This window comes from Natator depressus, chromosome 3 (assembly GCF_965152275.1).
Source record: "Natator depressus isolate rNatDep1 chromosome 3, rNatDep2.hap1, whole genome shotgun sequence".
NCBI lineage: Eukaryota > Metazoa > Chordata > Testudines > Cheloniidae > Natator > Natator depressus.
The window spans coordinates 62,747,835-62,767,167 of NC_134236.1; the positions used below are offsets into that span (position 1 = coordinate 62,747,835).

The window sequence follows — 19,333 nt, forward strand, 5'->3', positions numbered from 1 at the left end:
AATATTGTTTAATCCTTTCTGGGAACAAAACCTATACTAATTTTATAGGCTTAACAGACCTCTCTTTAAACCAATAATTTCTTCCAGACTACAAGAGAAGTGAGAGAACTCTTACATTACAAGAAGGTTTTGAAGACCCAGACACTCTCGTCAGAGGATTAAGTTCATGCATCAGACCATCAGAACCAGATTGTGTCCAAATGGAGGACACATATGTATGTGCATGTAGGGGGAAGTATCAGATTCTTAAGGATAAGTCTTGTTTTATTATTACTATTGCCTACCTTGTTGCAAAATCTGAGCCAAAGAAGTATGCTCCTTGCTGGCTGATGTTGAGAGTTTAGGTTACCTCAAAGGCATGATGGCTGGAGATTTGGCAAGAAAGACCCTATTCAGTGTCTCCCCAACAAAGAAGCACTTATTTTCCTTTTAATAATTTTCAATACCTTACCTTGAGAAACCTAATCAACACTGAAGAAAAATCTAAGTTAAGGAAAATTCTGGAAGCAGGAGTATGCTGATGACGTGCTCTCCATCCTGTTAAATACAGAGCAATGCTGAGGAAGCCAAGATTTCCAAGGCAACTAAATTTGACACTCAAACGTTCTGCAATTACAATAGCTGCTCATTCCTATTTAAATGTAGTGTAAGTGAAAAATCATCTAAATAGAGTGTGACCTTGGGAAAATCATCATGGCTAAAGTGAACATTTGGAAAACTTTCTGTCTCTGAACTCAGGTCCAAATGAAGTAATTTGGAAATTAATCCCCAAAAGATTATGTTGTATCAAAATTATATTTAGTTTTTTTAAGCACAGTAAGTCTTATTTTTATGTAAGTTACAGCTAAATATCACATTCACTTCAAAAAGGTGCAAGTTGAAGCAAAACTCAATGGCTCACAACAAAGAAGACAGCAACAAGAAAACCTTATCAATGCATGATAATATGCAACTAATACCTTGAAAGCAGGAGGTAATGAGGAACAAGTAAAATATATTTTAAAACATTTATATTTAAAGAAAAGAATACAGCAATGCTATCAAGATGTGCACAAACATTTGCAACCATATAATATTGTAACTAGAGCTGGTTGGAAGTTTACAAAACTTGAAATTTTGTGGTAAAACTGGCAAAAGAGGTTAAAACATCAGTGGGACTACTGTACTTCTGCAGTAAAGTACTACTCACTGAGAGGAAGGGTGGCAGAATATGCCTCCTAGGTAGGTGTATGCTGATCTCACATAATTACGTGCCAGCATCATGTCACAGAGGCAGGGAAAGCAACTTCCCTGGGACTCTTCTTCCCCTCCAGTACAAGAGGGCAGGCAGCCCCACAGAATAGGCAGCGCCTCAACTCTGCTGCTCAGTGCACCAGCTAGCTCAGCTCAGTTGAAGGTAAACCCACTTCTCATTTGGAGAATATGGAGTTTAGTTAAGGTTAGTTTCCCACTTCATTTTTTACCACCACACCACTTGTTCAGCCAATCTTTTACTGGTCTATCCAGTGGCAGGTTACTTTCCTCCTGCAGCAAGTAAGAGAGAGAGAAAGAGGGTGGGTGGGTGGGTGGGTGGGTGTGTGTGTGTGCGTGCGTGTGTACGAGGGCAAAGAAGAAATTATGACTCTTTGCTTCTGGGGCAGTTTGGCTGCATGTTGATTCTTGCTGTGGGCTACAGTAAGACTCCTAATTAACCTTTAAAATCAAAATCCATGTTTTACTATTTTCCTGTCCTAACAGTTTAAATAGTCAGTGAGAATACCGCTCTCTGTTTGTATGAAAATTCTATACAAGGGAGTAACCTAGCTTCTAATGCAATGGTCCCCAAACTGTGGGGCACACCCATTTATGGGGGTGTGAAGAAACATTCAGAGGTAGGAGGGGAGGCGCGGCAGGGCCCAGGCCAGCCCCCACCAAGGGCAGGGAGAGAACGCAATGCTTCCAGTCCTGCTCCATCCCCAGCCTCGCTTCTCTCCCAACCCCAGCTCCACTCCACCCCCTGCCCTCATTCTCTCTCCACCCCTGGACCAGCTCTGCCTCTAGCCCTAGCTCCATCCCCATCCTTTCCCACCCCCAGCTCTGCCTTCAGCCCAAGCTCTGCTGCTGAGGAAGCTTTGGCTGGCTGTGCAGTAATGGAGAGGAGGGTACGAACAGATTCCATTACTGGCAAGGGAGGGGATGCAAATGGAAAAGTTTGCGCATCACTCTTCTAATGTGATTAAGACTGCTCCAAAGAACTTTCACAAATGTACCCAAAACAACAGTTAACACAACAGGACAGCTACTATTTCTGTACACTTATTTAATTTTTTATAAACCAAGGATAACTTGGTGAACTTTCCAACGTACATCTAAATCCAAGACAGTGCTGGACTTTTTTCAATTTCTGCAATCAATGGGGAAACCACCCTTAGATAAGGATCAGTTAGTGAAATGTTTGATGAATCCTCTGTGAACACTGATGGCCTTTCAGGCCTGTAGTGATAACTTTAGAAGGAAAATGTAAGGAACATCTTATCAAATTAACAACCTCGAGAGAAGAGTAAACATGACTGACTATTGGATTATTCAGGCAGAGACTATGGTAAAAAAAAAATATAGCTATACAGAGTAGAAAACACCTAAAATACCATTATTACACAACCCCCCCCCCCTATATTAAAAGACATTAGTGTTGCAGGGTCGAGCACTCAAAAGTTAGGAAGTGCCAGAATTAAGCTTGTCCCCCTTGTGCATATGCATCATGACACAGACTTTAATTACATGATCACATACTAATTTTTCTACTGGACCTCTCCTCACTCAGTGCACAGGAGGGATGTTGTTCAGTCAATGAGCAGTCAGTCTGGCTTTTTTAATTCTCATCATTCAATTGTAGCCTACACGTTAATGACTGCACACCATCCAAATTCTACACTGAGTACAGAATTATTAATTTCCCCACAAACTTTTCTATAACACTCATCACTGTAGTATCTAAGTGATTCACAAACTTTAATGCATTATTCTTTACAAAACCCTTAGGAGATATGGTGATGATTATATTGTTATTTTACAGGGAACTGAAGCACTAAATTTGGGTGCCTAATTTGAGATGTCTAGGGTCTGAGTTTTTTCAGAGTACTTAGCATTTTTATAGTACTTTATGCATTCTGAGTACAGCTATTACTGATCCATGTATAATGACAGGTTTCAGAGTAGCAGCCGTGTTAGTCTGTATTCGCAAAAAGAAAAGGAGTACTTGTGGCACCTTAGAGACTAACAAATTTATTAGAGCATAAGCTTTCGTGAGCTACAGCTCACTTCATCGGATGCATGCAGTGGAAAATATAGTGGGGAGATTTTATTTACACAGAGAACATGAAACAATGGGTGTTACCATACAGACTGTAACAAGAGTGATCAGGAAAGGTGAGCTATTACCAGCAGGAGAGCAGGGAGTGGTGGGGGGGTTGGGGTGGGGGAAGGGGTAACCTTTTGTAGTGATAATCAAGGTGGGCCATTTCCAGCAGTTGACAAGAACAGTAGGAGGGGAAATAAACATGGGAAAATAGTTTACTTTGTGTAATGACACATCCACTCCCAGTCTTTATTCAAGCCTAAGTTAATTGTATCCAGTTTGCAAATTAATTCCAATTCAGCAGTCTCTCGTTGGAGTCTATTTTTGAAGTTTTTTTGTTGAAGAATTGCCACTTTTAGGTCTGTCATCGAGTGACCAAAGAGATTGAAGTGTTCTCCGACTGGTTTTTGAATGTTATAATTCTTGACATCTGATTTGTGTCCATTTTAAATTTTAAATGTGGAAGAGGCAGGGATAAAATCTTGTACTCCAGCATTCTAATTCATCTGCATTAAGCATGATACCTATCCTTTCTCTACCTGCAATCCCAGCCTCATTTACTACACATCTCGGGGGTATGGGGATGTGAAGGGGGAGTGTATAGCCTAGGGGTTTTTTTTAGTGTAAATTGCTTCTTTTTAAAAAAAGCAAACTGAAATAAAAATGAAGATCCATCATATTGAACCACAGTGACTGTCACATGGATCATCAGCGGGATTTGGACCATTAAATCCAAAGCACAGACCTTCACCATTCAAGTTAATCGGGTATTGGGAGCAGCAGCAGCAGCAGGCTGTCCTCTTGGTTGATCAGGCACTGGAAACACACAACTTGCTAGTGTGTGTCACTCTTCTTACTGCCCCCAGCTTGCATCTACTAAGCCTGCATCTGTCTGTCTCACACTTTCCACCTTCTTGCTCAACTGCATTTGAGCAAGTCAGGCTGCTTTCTCCTCCTCCTCCTCACTTCCTGTGCTTCAGCAGTGGAAGAACAGAGAGAAGAGGGGACAGAATCTCTGCTCCCACTTCTGGTGCCAGGCAGGTACCACAGTGGTCCCCAGCAGCCAGGATGAGAAATTTCAGGAAAAGTCCTGCTCATCCCCCTTCCTTCCCAGAAGTACTGGGATTAAGCAGGGGTTAGTCACTTTGCGGCAATAGTGTATGCACAATCTGTTTGGTATGTGGGAGCTGTGAGGGGATGCAGCATGCTCAGTAAGACAATATCTTTGGAAAATAATGCTACCGGTCTCTAACAAACCTCTGCTGAGTATGTGCAAACTGCAATTTTCAGAAGTTTGTAATATGGCCAAACTTGGATGGATTTTCACAAGGACAACACAAGGCACATCCTTGACACCAGGATTATCACCTGCCAAATTTTGTATTTTTCCCACAGCTCGTTCTCAGAAATAACCAAACGTTTTTGGGTTTTTTGCTGAAATTTACAAAAGTAATTCAGCCTACGGCAGACAACTGGTATGGAAATTCTAGCCTCAACAGTTAGAATTTAGCTAGGTTATAAGCTACTAAAAACAGGGTCTTATAAGCACAGCTGCCAACTCTGCCTATAATTAAAATATTGACATGAAAAACAATGCCAAAAAATAACCATTTTGCTTTGGTAAAAATTTAACTATATAATTATCTCAGAAGCATAAGGGCATGATCATGAGCTTCAAATTATTAAGTTTATCCTGATTACTCCAGCTGACCAAAGGCTCAGGAATTGAGTCAGGTTGCCTAGATAAGACTAAAGCCACTACAGTGATTTTGATAAAACACTGTTGAAAAAGATAGCTGCAACTCCTTCTCATCCCAAGTATGCAAACTATGACCAGCCTTGCCCCCACTAAAATACTCACTGGATATTCCAGGAGATCCACTGGTTGGCGAAAAGGTTCAGAGTCCTCACACTGAAAAATAAGATTTAACAACTCCTGGCATTGTCTCTTCCATGCCTGAACATCGTATGACTGTGCTCTGTTGCGCAGCCTCCGCTTGGGTTGATGATCCTGAAATGGCAATAGTGACTGCTGTATATTAATCAGCCTACCTGTTTTCACAAATTAAAGTGTAAAGTGATTAAATGAAAATAATTAAGGTGTGACGCATCATTAGCAAACCAGTAATACATAATGGAACAGGTAAAAATGTTTTTAACATTACAGCTAATAAAGAAACTACTACTGTTAAAGTTGACTCACGGGGGAAGATACATAATATTTTAAAGACTGGATTATGCCTCCCTAGAGTATTTCAGTTTTTAATGTTTCTTGTATAATCCTTTTTTAGAGCTATTTACAGTGATATAAATCACTGAAGCAAAGTAAGGGAAAATATTACCTTTCTTTTTCTAGTGGACGTCCCTGGCACGTTTGTATCTTTCTCTTCTTCCTTTGACCAAAAAAATATGAGTCGTACAACATTAAAATATAAAACGCATTTGAGAAATTGTTTCCCTACATAATGTATTTATACTTTGAGTTCTTTGTATTTCTCTCTCTGTCACTTTGGAAGATGCTCCACATAAGAACCCTGAGAAACTTGCTGTTTTTTTCAAACACATTTTCCTGCCTAACCCTAAAATTTCTGAAACATGATGACCACCATTTTTTTTTTAAGCAGTTTAGAACGTCTCTGAGTTTGTAAATGTGGAGTGAAATTCACTCCCATACAGACAATGTGCACAAAGTTTATGTACCACATAAGCCCTCTGGTTTGGAGGGTGGGGGGAATTTCACCCACTGTTCCTCAACTGGTTTGAAGGACTGCAGTTGGATGGCACAGGGCACTCTCTATCCTTTCACAATGGGCTGAATATACTGCCTTTGCAGCAGGAAGCTGCGGCAGGTAGTAAAACCCCATTTCTCTTGAACACCAGTGCAGTGTACTAAGCCATCATACTGGGGTTACGCTTAGCTATTTTCACATTAAACAATTATTTTTCAAACGGAATAAAAAAAAATCTAAGTGGAATTTTGACATGCAGGTGGTATTTTGTAAGCTTACCTCATCAGAGTCAGACAAGACTTTCTTCTTCATTGTATTATATAATGGAATTATATCATAGCAAGCCTGGTCTCTGTTCAGCAAGAAATATTGTATGTTAACAGGTGTATATTTTCATCCCTTTGTGTATTATCAACTTGTTTTTAGAGGTGGAACACATTTTTTCAAGTCATACATAATCATGACTACAGAAATACTGATTAATGCCATACTAATTCTACGCAGAAATATAGCAATAAGAAAGTTAGTTTATTACATTGGAATTTGTAAGGAACCTCCACAAATCTGATTATCTAAATTTCTTAAAATATATGAAATATTAACGGATTACTTTTAGGGTTGGCATAATTTGATTTCTTTTAATTCGATGGCTGATATCGATGTTTATTTGTAAGCTTTTTTCATTTTTATCAATTTAAATTTTCACAGTTACAGGAAATTATGGGGAGATCAGACAGTAATTACTCAATGATAGTAGATGTTGAGATTCAAAAACTTTACTTGCGTTTCAACGATTATTAAGTTTTAACATGATGTCAGAATACATGAAGTAACTATCCTTATATCAAAATCTAGTAAGTTACTAATAAGCATTTTTCTTACTTTGCTGAGTTGTAAATTTTAGTTATCATCAACGGAAATATTTTTTGTTGGCATGTGTGTATGTACGGTGAAATCAACATTTACCGATAAAAATCTAATCCTGCCAAGGCTAATCATTTTACAGTAACAGATATTTTTAAATTAAAAATGTCACTCCTTCAGCATAAAATAATCAGTTATAAAAATTCTAGACTTTATCCCAAATACATTATTTTAGGATTTAACCTCTTAGAATACAAAACCTTGGAGCATAACCTAAAATGTAATGTTTAAGAAAAGTTTTGTAGATGAGTTCCAATATTTCATGGATTAGGGACCCAATTTTATGGGACTCCAGGGGCTTCTATATAGATTATTTAGGTTAATCTTTCTATCTACCCAATGGGACTCAGTGCTCAGTCTAGAAGATACCATCAGAGATACTTAGTTTTGCAGTTCTCAAACTGTGGATTTGTCTCCAGAGGTAACATGCTTGTTAACAGCAAAAATATTTTAAAATAAATAAATAAAAAATATAGAGAGATGAGACATAGCAGACTTTAACTCTATTGTCCCTCTGCAAATTTGTGTACACAGAATCAATTCCTTACCTCTCTCTAAAAGTGCAAAGTTTCAAAAAGTTCAATGAATAGAAGATTGTTGGGGGCGGAACAGATCTGAACAAGGAGAAGAAGTCTGGAGATAAATGTGAGAAGCGAGGGACATATACTTGTTTTGTTAAAATATAATATGTTTGCGGTTGAAGAAAAAAATCCAGAATACTTAATGTTGTTGTTTTAGTTAAATAAAACAATTTAAATGTCTAGCTGGTGATGTTCTCCTCCTAATACAGCAAGGCAAGAAAATCTTCCAAATATTAATGATTAACCTATTGAATTGGGGATAGTTCACCTCCCAGTGACTTCATAAATATCTGCTTCAATTACCTTTGGTAAATAAAATAACCAAACAATCATTCATTTTCTGATATAGCTGTAAAACTAATCTGAAAAGTTTTCAAAATAAATCACTGTTTAAAAATGTATAGTGCTTACCCTCTAAAAATGAAACCTACATCTATCTCTGAGTTGTGAAGAATATGTATTAAGGCTATAACAACCAACAAGAATGCACTTTTATGTAGAAAACCATGATTAAATCAAGACTTCCTGGCTAGTGATTTAAATCAAATCCACCCTGTCAGTGACCTGTCCTTTTTTGATTGTTTACTACTTCCCCAATTTTTGTGTGATCTGCAAACTTTATCGGTAATGATTTTGTTTTCTTCCAAGTCACTGATAAAAATGTTAATTGCCTAGGGCCAAGAGTAGTAAAGGACAGCCACAACATCTGCGAGATGTTCTGCTTTTTCAGGTCAGTGATTATATAACTTACAGACTCAGACCTAATCTACACAAAGAAGCTGCAGTGGCTGATTTAAAGGTGTGTTTTAATGGGCACAAACTAAAACAATACAAGCTATTATTAAACCAAAATAAGAATGTCCATGTGGTGTTTTGTACTAGCTTAGCTAAATCAGTTTTTAAAAAAGGTATCTTTAGTTAAACCAGGGCAACTTTTGTGTTTAGATGTTAGTCAACAAAAAAGCATGTAGGAACAATGGATTAAAAAAAATAAGAAATACAGGGAATGCTACCAAAAAACCTCCCAATCCTAAAAGCACACAGATTTACTGTTTTGGGATATTTTATTGCTTCTTTGCTATGTAGCTTAAAACACTGACTTATAAACTGGAATTAATTTACATATCACCTTTACTATTTTGAAAACAAAATAAACAGAAACATTCATGTTTCCAGGCAAGTTGCTACACATGTGCAATAACTTTAAAATATCTGAGGCTCTTCACTACAGAGCATACATCCTGCGTCAAAGTCACAAATGATAAGTTTCAGTGACTCCAGTAAATACATATACATTGAGGCAATATTAAGAAATGCATATCAAACAGTGGTTCTCAAACTTCATTGCACTGTGACCCCCTTCTGACAACAAAAATTACTACAGGACTCCAGGAGGTGGGGACTGAAGCCTGAGCCGACCTGAGCCCTGCCGCCCCAGGTGGGAGGGGCCATAGCCGAAGCCCTAGGGCTTCGGCCTCAAGCAGGGAGCCTGTAACCTGAGTCCCATTGCTCAGGGCTGAAGACAATGCCTGAGCTTCGCTGCCCAGGGCTGAAGCCCCCAGGCTTGGGCTTTGGCCCTGGGTGGTGGGGCTTGGGCTTCAGCCCTGGGCCCAGCAAGTCTAACACCAGCCCTGGTGACCCCATTAAAATGGGGTCCCGACCCACTTTGGGATCCCAACCCATAGTTTGAGAACTGCTGCGCTAGATCATCTCCTTATGAGCCAATTATGGCTTACTAGATAAATAAATCTGTAGATGTTTTCTTTTCAAATTATTTAAATATGCATTTGCTAATCAACATTCTGTGATACAGCTCATAAGTATTATTTGCCCACTCTCAGCTAATTAATACAGATTTGAACATATATGATGACTTTGTCAAACAAATATAGAACCGCTGCAGCTTTTCTGAACTTTCTTTGAAACAATTCTGTTTTGAAGATCAACAGGAAGGGTAAGATTGAGAAGAAAAACTGTCATACTAGAGCCTTGTGTTCTAATGATTTAATATGATAATTGATGCTTATAAAAAGTAGGACTAGATCCCTATCTAATGGAAGACCTTCATTTGTTTATTTTTTCCCAAAGAATTATGGAAGAGCAGTAGTGATGCTATTGTTAACACTGTATTCTATATTATATTTAAAGCTGGAATTCAACCTTTATTGTGTATGTAAAGCACAATGTGTCTGCCCCAAAGTTTCAGCGCATAATCTGAATAAAGCCTCAATTTTCTGGGAATTTTCAAGTAAATCTGTTCATTAATTTGAGTTCAACCAGTTGCAAGTGAGCCTTAAGACAATTCACATTCTGAGTCTCTCAATTTTTTGGGCCTCTCCAGTTTCAACAACATACTGTTCAAAGTCAAAAATGAATGCATAGTGAAAGTCTGGGGGTCTCTCTGAGGTTATGCAATTATTTTATTAATAGAAGAAAAAAATTAATTATGTTATTCATAACCAAATCCTTATGCCCAGCAGTTAACAGATGGAGAACATGAAGTATATTTGCTATCTCCATTCTCTGATGATGTATGTATAAGCCTTTTTGAACACCTTAAGAAAGGAATACAACACTCCCTTTTGTCATACATCTCCAGCAATGTTCCCTGCATCTGCAAATGGTACATGGGGAACGGCTTTTGCTAATGTAGGGGCATTTGTGTTGTATTGGAAAAGAGGTTCTTTGACAAAGACCAGTAATTTTGTCAATGACCAGGATTCTCTGTAAAACCATTCAGGCCTGAACCAGCTTGGATGCCAGCTTTTCTGCACTGTCCTCCCAAAACATGAGTTTGTGTGACTTTCCAGAACTGTACAGAAGGAATAGATGGAGAAAGGGAAAAGAGAGAAGCCTGGCCTGTTTCTGGTAGTAATGGCAGTGAGTTTGGAAGGCTGGTACTCCTAGTCGGGTAGAGTTAAGATTGTGTAGTGGTTATTCTAGTAATGAGGGGTGGTGTCTCTGTGGATGGAGGAATAGGGGGTATATACTGCTGATGTCTTAAAACAATTTCCTTGCTTTTGTGTTAGGAATATTATGTATATTATATTTAACTGATACACAACATAGAATGTGTGTGTATTAATAAGTCTTGTGTCAGGGAGAGGAGATGCAGGTGCTTTGGGTACTGGGGACGTCAACACTAGCAGCATCTCAGTTTTGTGTGAGAGAAATACCTTCCTCCCTGCCAGGATAGAGGGGATCCTACTACCCCTTACTGGTATCCGAAGATTTATTTTGCGGAACTCCCATTGCAAAGTACCTGGTCACTGCCCCAACCCCAATCCTCTCCTTTTGGCTGTGGGGAGCCTGGTATGTGCAGGGTGGGAAGACTCTGTGCTGTGACTGTAGAAGTGGCAGCTCCTCTTCCAAATGGAGGCAGCTGCCACCCTAGCGCTGGGAGGGAGTGATGAGCCCCCACAGTTACAGAAGCAGAGGCCTGGAAAGCGGACTTAGTAGCAGAGAGCAAGCAGTGAGTGAGCAACTACATGTAACTGAATGAAGAACAAGAGGAACTGAGTGGAACCAATCCCAGCAAGAAAAAAAAAAAAAAACCTGACCAAAACAAGACATGCTACTACACACGCTTCTCTGTCTGGGGAGAGGATGAGAGAACAAACAACACATGACAGATATGTAGTCATGTTGCTTAATGTACTACTAGAAGGCGCTCATATACTATGGTGGTAGGCATGGTATAAGAACCTATCCAAAACAGAAAAAGGGATGGTTATTACATGATATCAAGCTGAAGGGTTTGGGGCAAGCGCCTCTCGCCCCCAAGATACTGGTTTGGCGTCAACTACATGTACTTGTATTGCCATTGTTGGCCAAATCAAAATGTTTGCACCTCTGCAGGACTCCCCTCACAAAGGGTAGGTGGGATTACAGACAATATCTTTTACTGAAATTTTTACAGGATCTTGTTCTTCAGCTCCCATTTTGCTTCTTTTGTGCAAGAGGCTTATGGAGGTAGTTTTACCTAGTGGACTCTTTAATTCACTAGTGCTATCAGGGACCTGCCTTACCCCCAATTTGAGCTCTTTGGTTGAGTATGGAGTTTATGAGTATGGAGTTTAATTGAGTACACTGCAATTAAAAGCCTGTGGATGGCCCAAGTCAGCTGGCTTGGGCTCAGGCTAAGGGCTGTTTAACTACAGTATAGACATGTACCCTGTGTGTGGCTCCTAACAACGAACAAGAACTGGGTAAACATTTCTGTGATTTAAGCACCAGACAGCTCTTATACAATGTGTCTAAGGACTTGTCTACACAAACATTTAATTGGTGACAAGCTGGGATGTAAATCTACTTGGCACTTCCCTGCTGCACACTAATTGTTCGTGTGGACCCTGCTGCCGCACACTAACAATTCTCTAATGCTCTTTGATCTACTCCCTCAATAGAATGAGGTAGAATGACTAGATAGGTCTGATCCAGATGGCATGGTATATTAATAAATTGTTAAACAAATAAAATGCTGACAAAGACTCTGATTCCTATTCTCTACTGAATTTTAATATGATACTGGAAGGGCCCATCTGGTCTAAGAGGCCATGACTGCGCTACTGAAAAATCACTCCCTTACCTTTTTGTTTTAAACTTCCCCTTTACTTTTTTTCCACTGGAGAAAGGAGTGGAGGGGGAAGAAAATAAATTGAAAGTAGGTTTTTACATCAAAAATTCTCAAAATATTTTATTTAAAATTATAATCAAAAATGAAAAGTTTTGCAAACCACACACATTTTTCAATTTTTCATGAAACACAATTACCATTTTCCAACTAGCTCTAGTTACACCAAATGGGAAGGTTTTAGAATGAAATTCCTACAAGTATTGTATTATTAGCTCCATGTTTTAATACTGTGTTCAAGAGATTGTTTTCGTATCTGTGCCCTGTACAAACCACTAAATCTATCACTTGTCAGAAAGCTCATGTAGGAAATGAAAAATCAGACTATATATCATAATTAATTTAATATTGAAATTTCCCTTTCAAGAGTAATTGGTACATTTCTGCTTTTAGAAAGTTTCAAATATTTCTTGATACTCTACATAAATACTTCCTGGGAAAAAAACCTTAGGATGTTAATGTCCAGATTCAATTTCTAATTTGTCATTATTCAATTCCTTGTTTCTGAAATGTTTTGTTTTATAAACTCCAGTGCATGAAACTGAATCCTATTTTGCAGTAACTGACAATGTTCTTTACATAGCCTTTGAGTTTCCCCTCTCCCTTTCTAAACATAAATGTTTTGCACTTCTGACCTTCTGTAGAGTAGATGGCAGGCTCACATTAACATGCAAAATTAGCTACTAGTCACTTTTTATCTATTGTTAGAAAACAGAACAAAAATATTAGATCTGTTCATCAACTCACTTTATGAAGTGTAGCAGAAGATCTGTAACGAATTTGGCAGATTTAACAATAGGGCTTCCTGGTTCATTGAACGTGCGTGTATTATGTTCTATGTACCGAACTTCCCACATAAGTGAAGAAAGCCGCCTTTGTGGGGAAGGAAAAAAACAAACATAGAAGACATTGAACAGTTACATATTATAATATCTAGGTTAAAATTTTAAAAGAAGTCTCCCATATCTTCTTTCAAGCAGTTTAAAAAGGAATAACAGCCAAAAATTACATTTCTTGGTTAGAGCAAGAAATCATATACTCTTATAAAGCGCTCTACCTGGACAACAGCAGGCAGCTTTCTCTTGCTTCCGGCTCCTACATGTGTGTCTGGTGTACATGGAGAGGGTATGTGGCTGGTGAGTGAAAGGGGCGGGGGGGAGAGTTTTGAGACCCTCACCACTAGTCAATCAGAAGATGGCTCAGAGGAATGTACTTCCCATGCTTCCCAGACAATTCAGCTGGCTACCTACATCTCTTCTCTGTTGCCCAGGCCTGGTCCTTGTCCTCCTAAAGCAGATGGGTAAGGGGGACAAAATTTTTCCTCTGATAGGCAGAGTCCTAGAGCAACAGCTAGAATTCTCTCCCTTACCCCTTAGAGTAGCTCTGATGAATACCGCCCCCCAGTTACAGAACAGTAGTCCCTGCCTGCATCACAACACACATAAAAGCATTTTAAAAAACGGATGCAACTATTACTATGTTCCATGTTGTGTGATTGTCAAAAAATGAGGACACCCCCCATTTCAAACTAAATTCATTCTTAAGAGTGGTATGGAAATTGAGAGTAGGCCCAACTTTCCATTTATTTTGCAATTGCAAAGCACTATGGAAGAAATTTCTAAGAAGCATGTCCTAACCTTTTCTCCCCCCTAATAATTATGAAACCAGACAGAGTGAACTGGAAGACCAATTAATATATTCTACTGGGTGCATATGCACACCAAGACTACGTAAATGTGCTTTCTGTGAACATGGTACTCAATTCCACAATGTGTAAAAATAAAGTGAAGGAAGATAGGCTCTTCCTTACATAGTGATAATATGCTAGGCTTAAGTTTAACAGTCTCTTGTTTCCAAAGGCTAATGACATGTCCCAAGTAAAATTTCATGGCAAATTATTAGAGACTTCACCAGGGGAGATGCAGTTATCCCAGGGCCCTGTGAGGACTATCAAAGGTCTGACAGCCACATGTGCCTTAAGCCAGCCTTCCCAAGGCCACTTCCTACCACTGCACGATTGCCCAAAATTCACCATCTGTGGCAAGGAAACGTGCAGGGGATCAACTCATTGCTTGGTAGCTCCTTGTGGCTGTGCATGGTGTGATAGCTCCCTCTTCCTTAGGGTGGCAGCTGCCTCCTCCTGTTGCTTAGCCCTCAGCCAGCTCACTTCCAGGTCTCTCCTCTGCTGGGATAGTCCATAAACAAAACTAGGTGACTTAACACAAACAAACTGAGTCTATACAAGAGAGAGAGGAATGCCTCCCTCTAGGGGTGTATCTGAAGTAGGTCCTCCCTTCTATCAGGGAGGGACCTTTGGGCAGTTGTTGTAGGGCGAGATCTTGCCTTCCCTCAGCTCTTCTCAGGAGCTGCGAATTGCAGATTTGCGCTCTTCTCGTCTGCCCCCAAATGAGCTATTTTGCTTCCTTTAAACTCCCCCTCTAGTCTGTGCATCGCTTGCAGGTGTGGCAGGGTGGAGCTGGCTGAGCCCAGACCAGCTCCTTAACCCCTTGTTGACCAGTGTGGGGTTTGCATACCCCATCACACTGCCTTACATGTATCTAGTATGGGTATCTCACTCAGAGATGAAGCTGAAGTAGCTTGCTCCTGGTGGAATGAGCCTTTACCCCTTCTGGTGGGGGGATGCCAGCTAGTTGGTAACAGAGTAATACAACGCAAGATCCATTTCAAAAGCCTATGCACAGATATAGGTTGACCTCTTGATCATTCCTCTATGGAAAAAAATAGTTTAGGTGTCTTTGTAATGTCCCTTGTTCTCTGCAGATAAAAGGCCAAAGCTCTCCGGATGTCCAGAGATTGCAGTCCTCTCTCCTCTTCCAAGGCACGTGGTTTAGGAAAAAATACAGGGGAGTGGATGACCTGACTCATATGAAACTCGAAAACTACCTTAGGTATGAATCTGGAGTGGGGGGACCTTTTCTTTACAGAAAGTACTATATGGTGGGCCCACCATAGAATCATAGGATTAGAAGGGACTGCAAGGGTCATCAAGTCTAATCCCCTGCCAAGATGCAGGATCTGTTATGTCTAAAACATCCAAGCCAGATGACTTATGGCCATAAGCGCTCCCAGTTCTCTGACTCTTCTGGACGTTATGGCTATCAGAAAGGCCACCTTAATGGACAGATGGATCATAGAGCATGGAGCCAGCGGCTCAAAGGGACTCTCAGTGAGAGACAACTGAACAAAACTGAGGACCCACTGTGGTGCGGACTTCATCACTGGTGGAAAGGATCTGAGAATTCCCTTAAAAAAAATCTAGTTGTGATGGTATGTGAAAAATCATACAGTTATCCACTGGAGCAGGGGTGGCCAACCTGTGACTCCGGAGCCACATGTGGCTCTTCAGAAGTTAATATGCAGCTCCTTGCATAGGCACAGACTCTGGGGCTGGAGCTACAGGCGCCAACTTTCCAATGTGCAAGGGGGTGCTCACTGCTCAACCCCTGGCTCTGACACAGGTCCTGCCCCCACTCCACCCCTTCCTGCCCCTTTCCCTGAGCTTGCTGTGCCCTCGCTCCTCCGCTCCCACCCCCAGAGCCTCCTGCACGCCACAAAACAGCTGATCGGGAGGTGCGGGGAGGGAGGGAGAGGTGCTGATCGGCAGAGCTGCCGGTGGGTGGGAAGTGCTGGGCGCGGGGGGAGCTGATGGGAGGGCTGCTGATGTATTACTGTGGCTCTTTGGCAATGTACATTGGTAAATTCTGGCTCCTTCTTAGGCTCAGGTTGGCCACCCCTGCACTAGAGGATGGAAAGCACTGATTGCTGCTAAATACACCTACAGGAAATTGAATGCAAGACCCAAAGGCTTAAGGGTAAAGAGATAATTCTAATATATCAAGGATTCCGACAGAGTCCAGAGACAAATTGTGTTGATGAACCCAAACTGAGGAAAGCTTCCAATTAGCTGAGGAACAGCTTCTCGTAGAATCTTTTCCACTTTGGTTAAAGATGGATTGCCCTCTTGGAACATGAGCGTTCTATCCCTGATGCCAATCCAAATACCAGGCTCTGAACTGCAGTGGCCCTGGATTGTGACCTTGCCCCTGTGCTGTGTTAGAAGGTCCGGCAATGTGCGGATGTTCATGGTTGGCTCTACCGAAAGCTTCCTTGCATCAGTGAACCGGACCTGTCTTGGCCAGTTGGGTGCAATGGAGTAAATATGCCGATGCAGACCTCTCTGTGCCGATGTAGCACTTCTAGTGTAGCTCTGTCCTCTATCTCAGCAGAGCTCAGGGGAAAAAATGTGGTATCAAAGGAACTAGAGAGAAAGCACATCCCATGCGGCCCTTCCACAACATGAGGGCATCTCCCAATAAGTCTTTCTCAGGGATGCTCTGGAGAAATACTGAGGAAGCTTCCTGTTCACGTGAGAGGTGAAAAGGTCTCAGGCTGGCATTACCCACTGAGCAAACATGTCACTGATAACCAAATCATGACTCTGATTCGTGATTTGTGGAAAAACATCTGCTCAGGCAGTCTGCTAGGGAATTTTGCATCCCTAGTAAGTATGGTGTTGATGGAGTTATGTGATATGATGCACAAAGAGGGAGATCTCATTCCCCCTTGCTTCTTTATATAAGATATTGCTGCATATTGTCCAATGTTATCTGAAAGTGTTTGGATTGGATGAGTCATGGGAGGAAGGCATTGCAGGCTCAATGGACCACACTGAGTTCTAGTAAGCTGATATGCATTCTAGACTGATAGAGGTCCAGACGACCTGTACCATATGATCTCCCAGGTGTACACTGGACTCAAAAGGGAGGCACCAGTAATGATGGTTGCTTCAGGTGTTGGTGTGTCCACCAGACAAGAGAGCCTGGTAACGTGAGTGGAACTGGGACCTTGTTTATGGCTTCTAGACATTGTAGATGTAGCCTGGCGAACGGTGTCACATATGCGCATGAAGTCATGTGGCCAAGGAGGGAAAGGCAAGTTCTGACTGATGATCTAACAGAGATCTGGTGCATGAGAATGCTTGTGGCCTGAAACCTTTTGAGAGGTAGATACGCTCTTGTGTAGTTGAGTCTAATGTCACCCTTATGAAGTCTATGCACCTCATGTGGGCCAACATGGATTTTGCGTGATTGATGCAGACACCTAAGGAAGGTAAAAGATTGAGCAGAACACAGATTGCCCTGTGGACCTCCTTTTAGGAGTTACAGGATCATAGAAGATTAGGGTTGGAAGAGACCTCAGGAGGTCATCTAATCCAACCCCCCGCTCAAAGCAGGATCAACCCCAACTAAATCATCCCAGCCAGGGATTTGTAAAGTTGGGCCTTAAAAACTCTAAGGATGGAGATTCCACCACCTCCATTGTAACCCATTCCAGTGCTTCACTACCCTCCTAGTGAAATAGTTTTTCCTAATATCCAACCTAGACCTCCACCACTGCAACTTGTGACCACTGCTCCTTGTTCTGTCATCTGCCACCACTGAGAATAGCCTAGCTCCATCCTTTTTGGAACCTGCCTTCAGACAGTTGAAGGCTGCTCTCAAATCCCCCCTCATTCTTCTTTTCTGCAGACTAAATAAGCCCAGTTCCCTCAGTCTCTCCTCATAAGTCATGTGCCCCAGCCCCCTAATCATTTTTGTTGCCCTCCGCTGGACTCTCTCCAATTTGTCCACATCCTTTCTGTAGTGGGGGGCCCAAAACTGGACGCAATACTACAGCTGTGGCTTCACCAGTGCCGAATAGAGGGGAATAATCACTTCCCTCCATCTGCTGGCAGTGGCTCCTACTAATGCAGCCCAATATGCCGTTAGTCTTGTTGGCAACAAGGGCACACTGTTGACTCATATTCAGCTTCTCGTCCACTGTAATCCCCAGGTCCTGTTGTACAGAACTGCCGCCTAGCCAGTCGGTCCCCAGCCTGTAGCAGTGCATGGGATTCTTCCGTCCTAAGTGCAGGACTCTACACTTGTCCTTGCTGAACCTCATCAGATTTCTTTTGGCCCAATCCTCCAATTTGTCTAAGTCACTCTGGACCTTATCCCTACCCTCCAGCGTATCTACTTCTCCCCCCAGCTTAGAGTCATCCGCGAACTTGTTGAGGGTGCAATCCATCACATCATCCAGATCATTAATGAAGATGTTGAACAAAACTGGTCCCAGGACTGACCCCTGGGGCACTCCGCTTGATACCAGCTGCCAACTAGACACTGAGCCGTTGATCACTACCCGTTGAGCCTGACGATCTAGCCAGCTTTCTATCCATCTTATAGTCCATTCATCCAACCCATACTTCTTTAACTTGCTGGCAAGAATACTGTGGGAGACTGTATCAAAAGCTTTGATAAAGTCAAGGTAAATCATGTCCACTGTTTTCCCCATAGCCACAGAGACAGTTATCTCATCATAGAAGGCAATCAGGTTGGCCAGGCATGACTTGCCCTTGGTGAATCCATGTTGACTGTTCCTGATTACCTTCCTCTCCTCCAAGTGCTTCAAAATGGTGAGGCTGATAGGTCTGTAGTTCCCCAGATTCCCCTTCTTCCCTTTTTAAAGTTGCCTCTGAGAAGCCAGTCACTGAGGTATGAGAAGACTGTAAATCCTTCTCTTTTCATCCCAGCAGCCATAACTGAGAAAATGTTGTAAACACCCCGGGTGCTGCGCCCAGACCAAAGGGGAGGACTCTGAATTGTTAATGGTCGTGATCAAAGAGGAACCCAAGGAAACTCCTGTGAACTGGATGAATATCTATATGAAAATATGCATCTTTCACATCGAGAGCCGTGAACCATTTGCCCTCCTCTAATGAGATAATCATCGATGCCAAGGAGATCATGTGGAATTTTAGATTTTGAATAAACTTAACTGACACAGACTGAGAACTGGCCTCCATTATTCTTGGGAATCAGGAAGTAACAGGAATAGAATCCCTTCCCATGGTATTGAGATGGAACTTTTTCTATGGCTCCCCTGAGGTGCAGGGAGTTCACTTCCTGTTGTAAAATCCCTGAAGAAGAACTGGGAAGGAAATGTCAGTAATTGGAATAGTCACCATGGATAACCCCTAATGCGATTTGTTTGTAGTTTGGGATGTCCAGTTTTTGACTAATTGAGGAAGGCGGCCTCCAAACACCTAAATAGGAGACAGGAAAGG

At 41.4% G+C, this 19,333-nt stretch overlaps 1 protein-coding gene across 1 annotated transcript in view; it reads right to left on the reverse strand.

Moving 5' to 3' along the window:
• The window catches only part of PHIP (PHIP subunit of CUL4-Ring ligase complex), a 296,706-nt gene that overhangs the window by 14,954 nt on the left and 262,419 nt on the right, over positions 1-19,333 (reverse strand). The window contains exons 32-35 of the mRNA XM_074948017.1: positions 12,952-13,077; positions 6,346-6,418; positions 5,680-5,730; positions 5,199-5,348 (exon numbers count right to left, since the gene is read on the reverse strand). Coding sequence (XP_074804118.1) covers positions 5,199-5,348; positions 5,680-5,730; positions 6,346-6,418; positions 12,952-13,077 — 400 coding nt within the window. The remainder of the gene's footprint in view (positions 1-5,198; positions 5,349-5,679; positions 5,731-6,345; positions 6,419-12,951; positions 13,078-19,333) is intronic.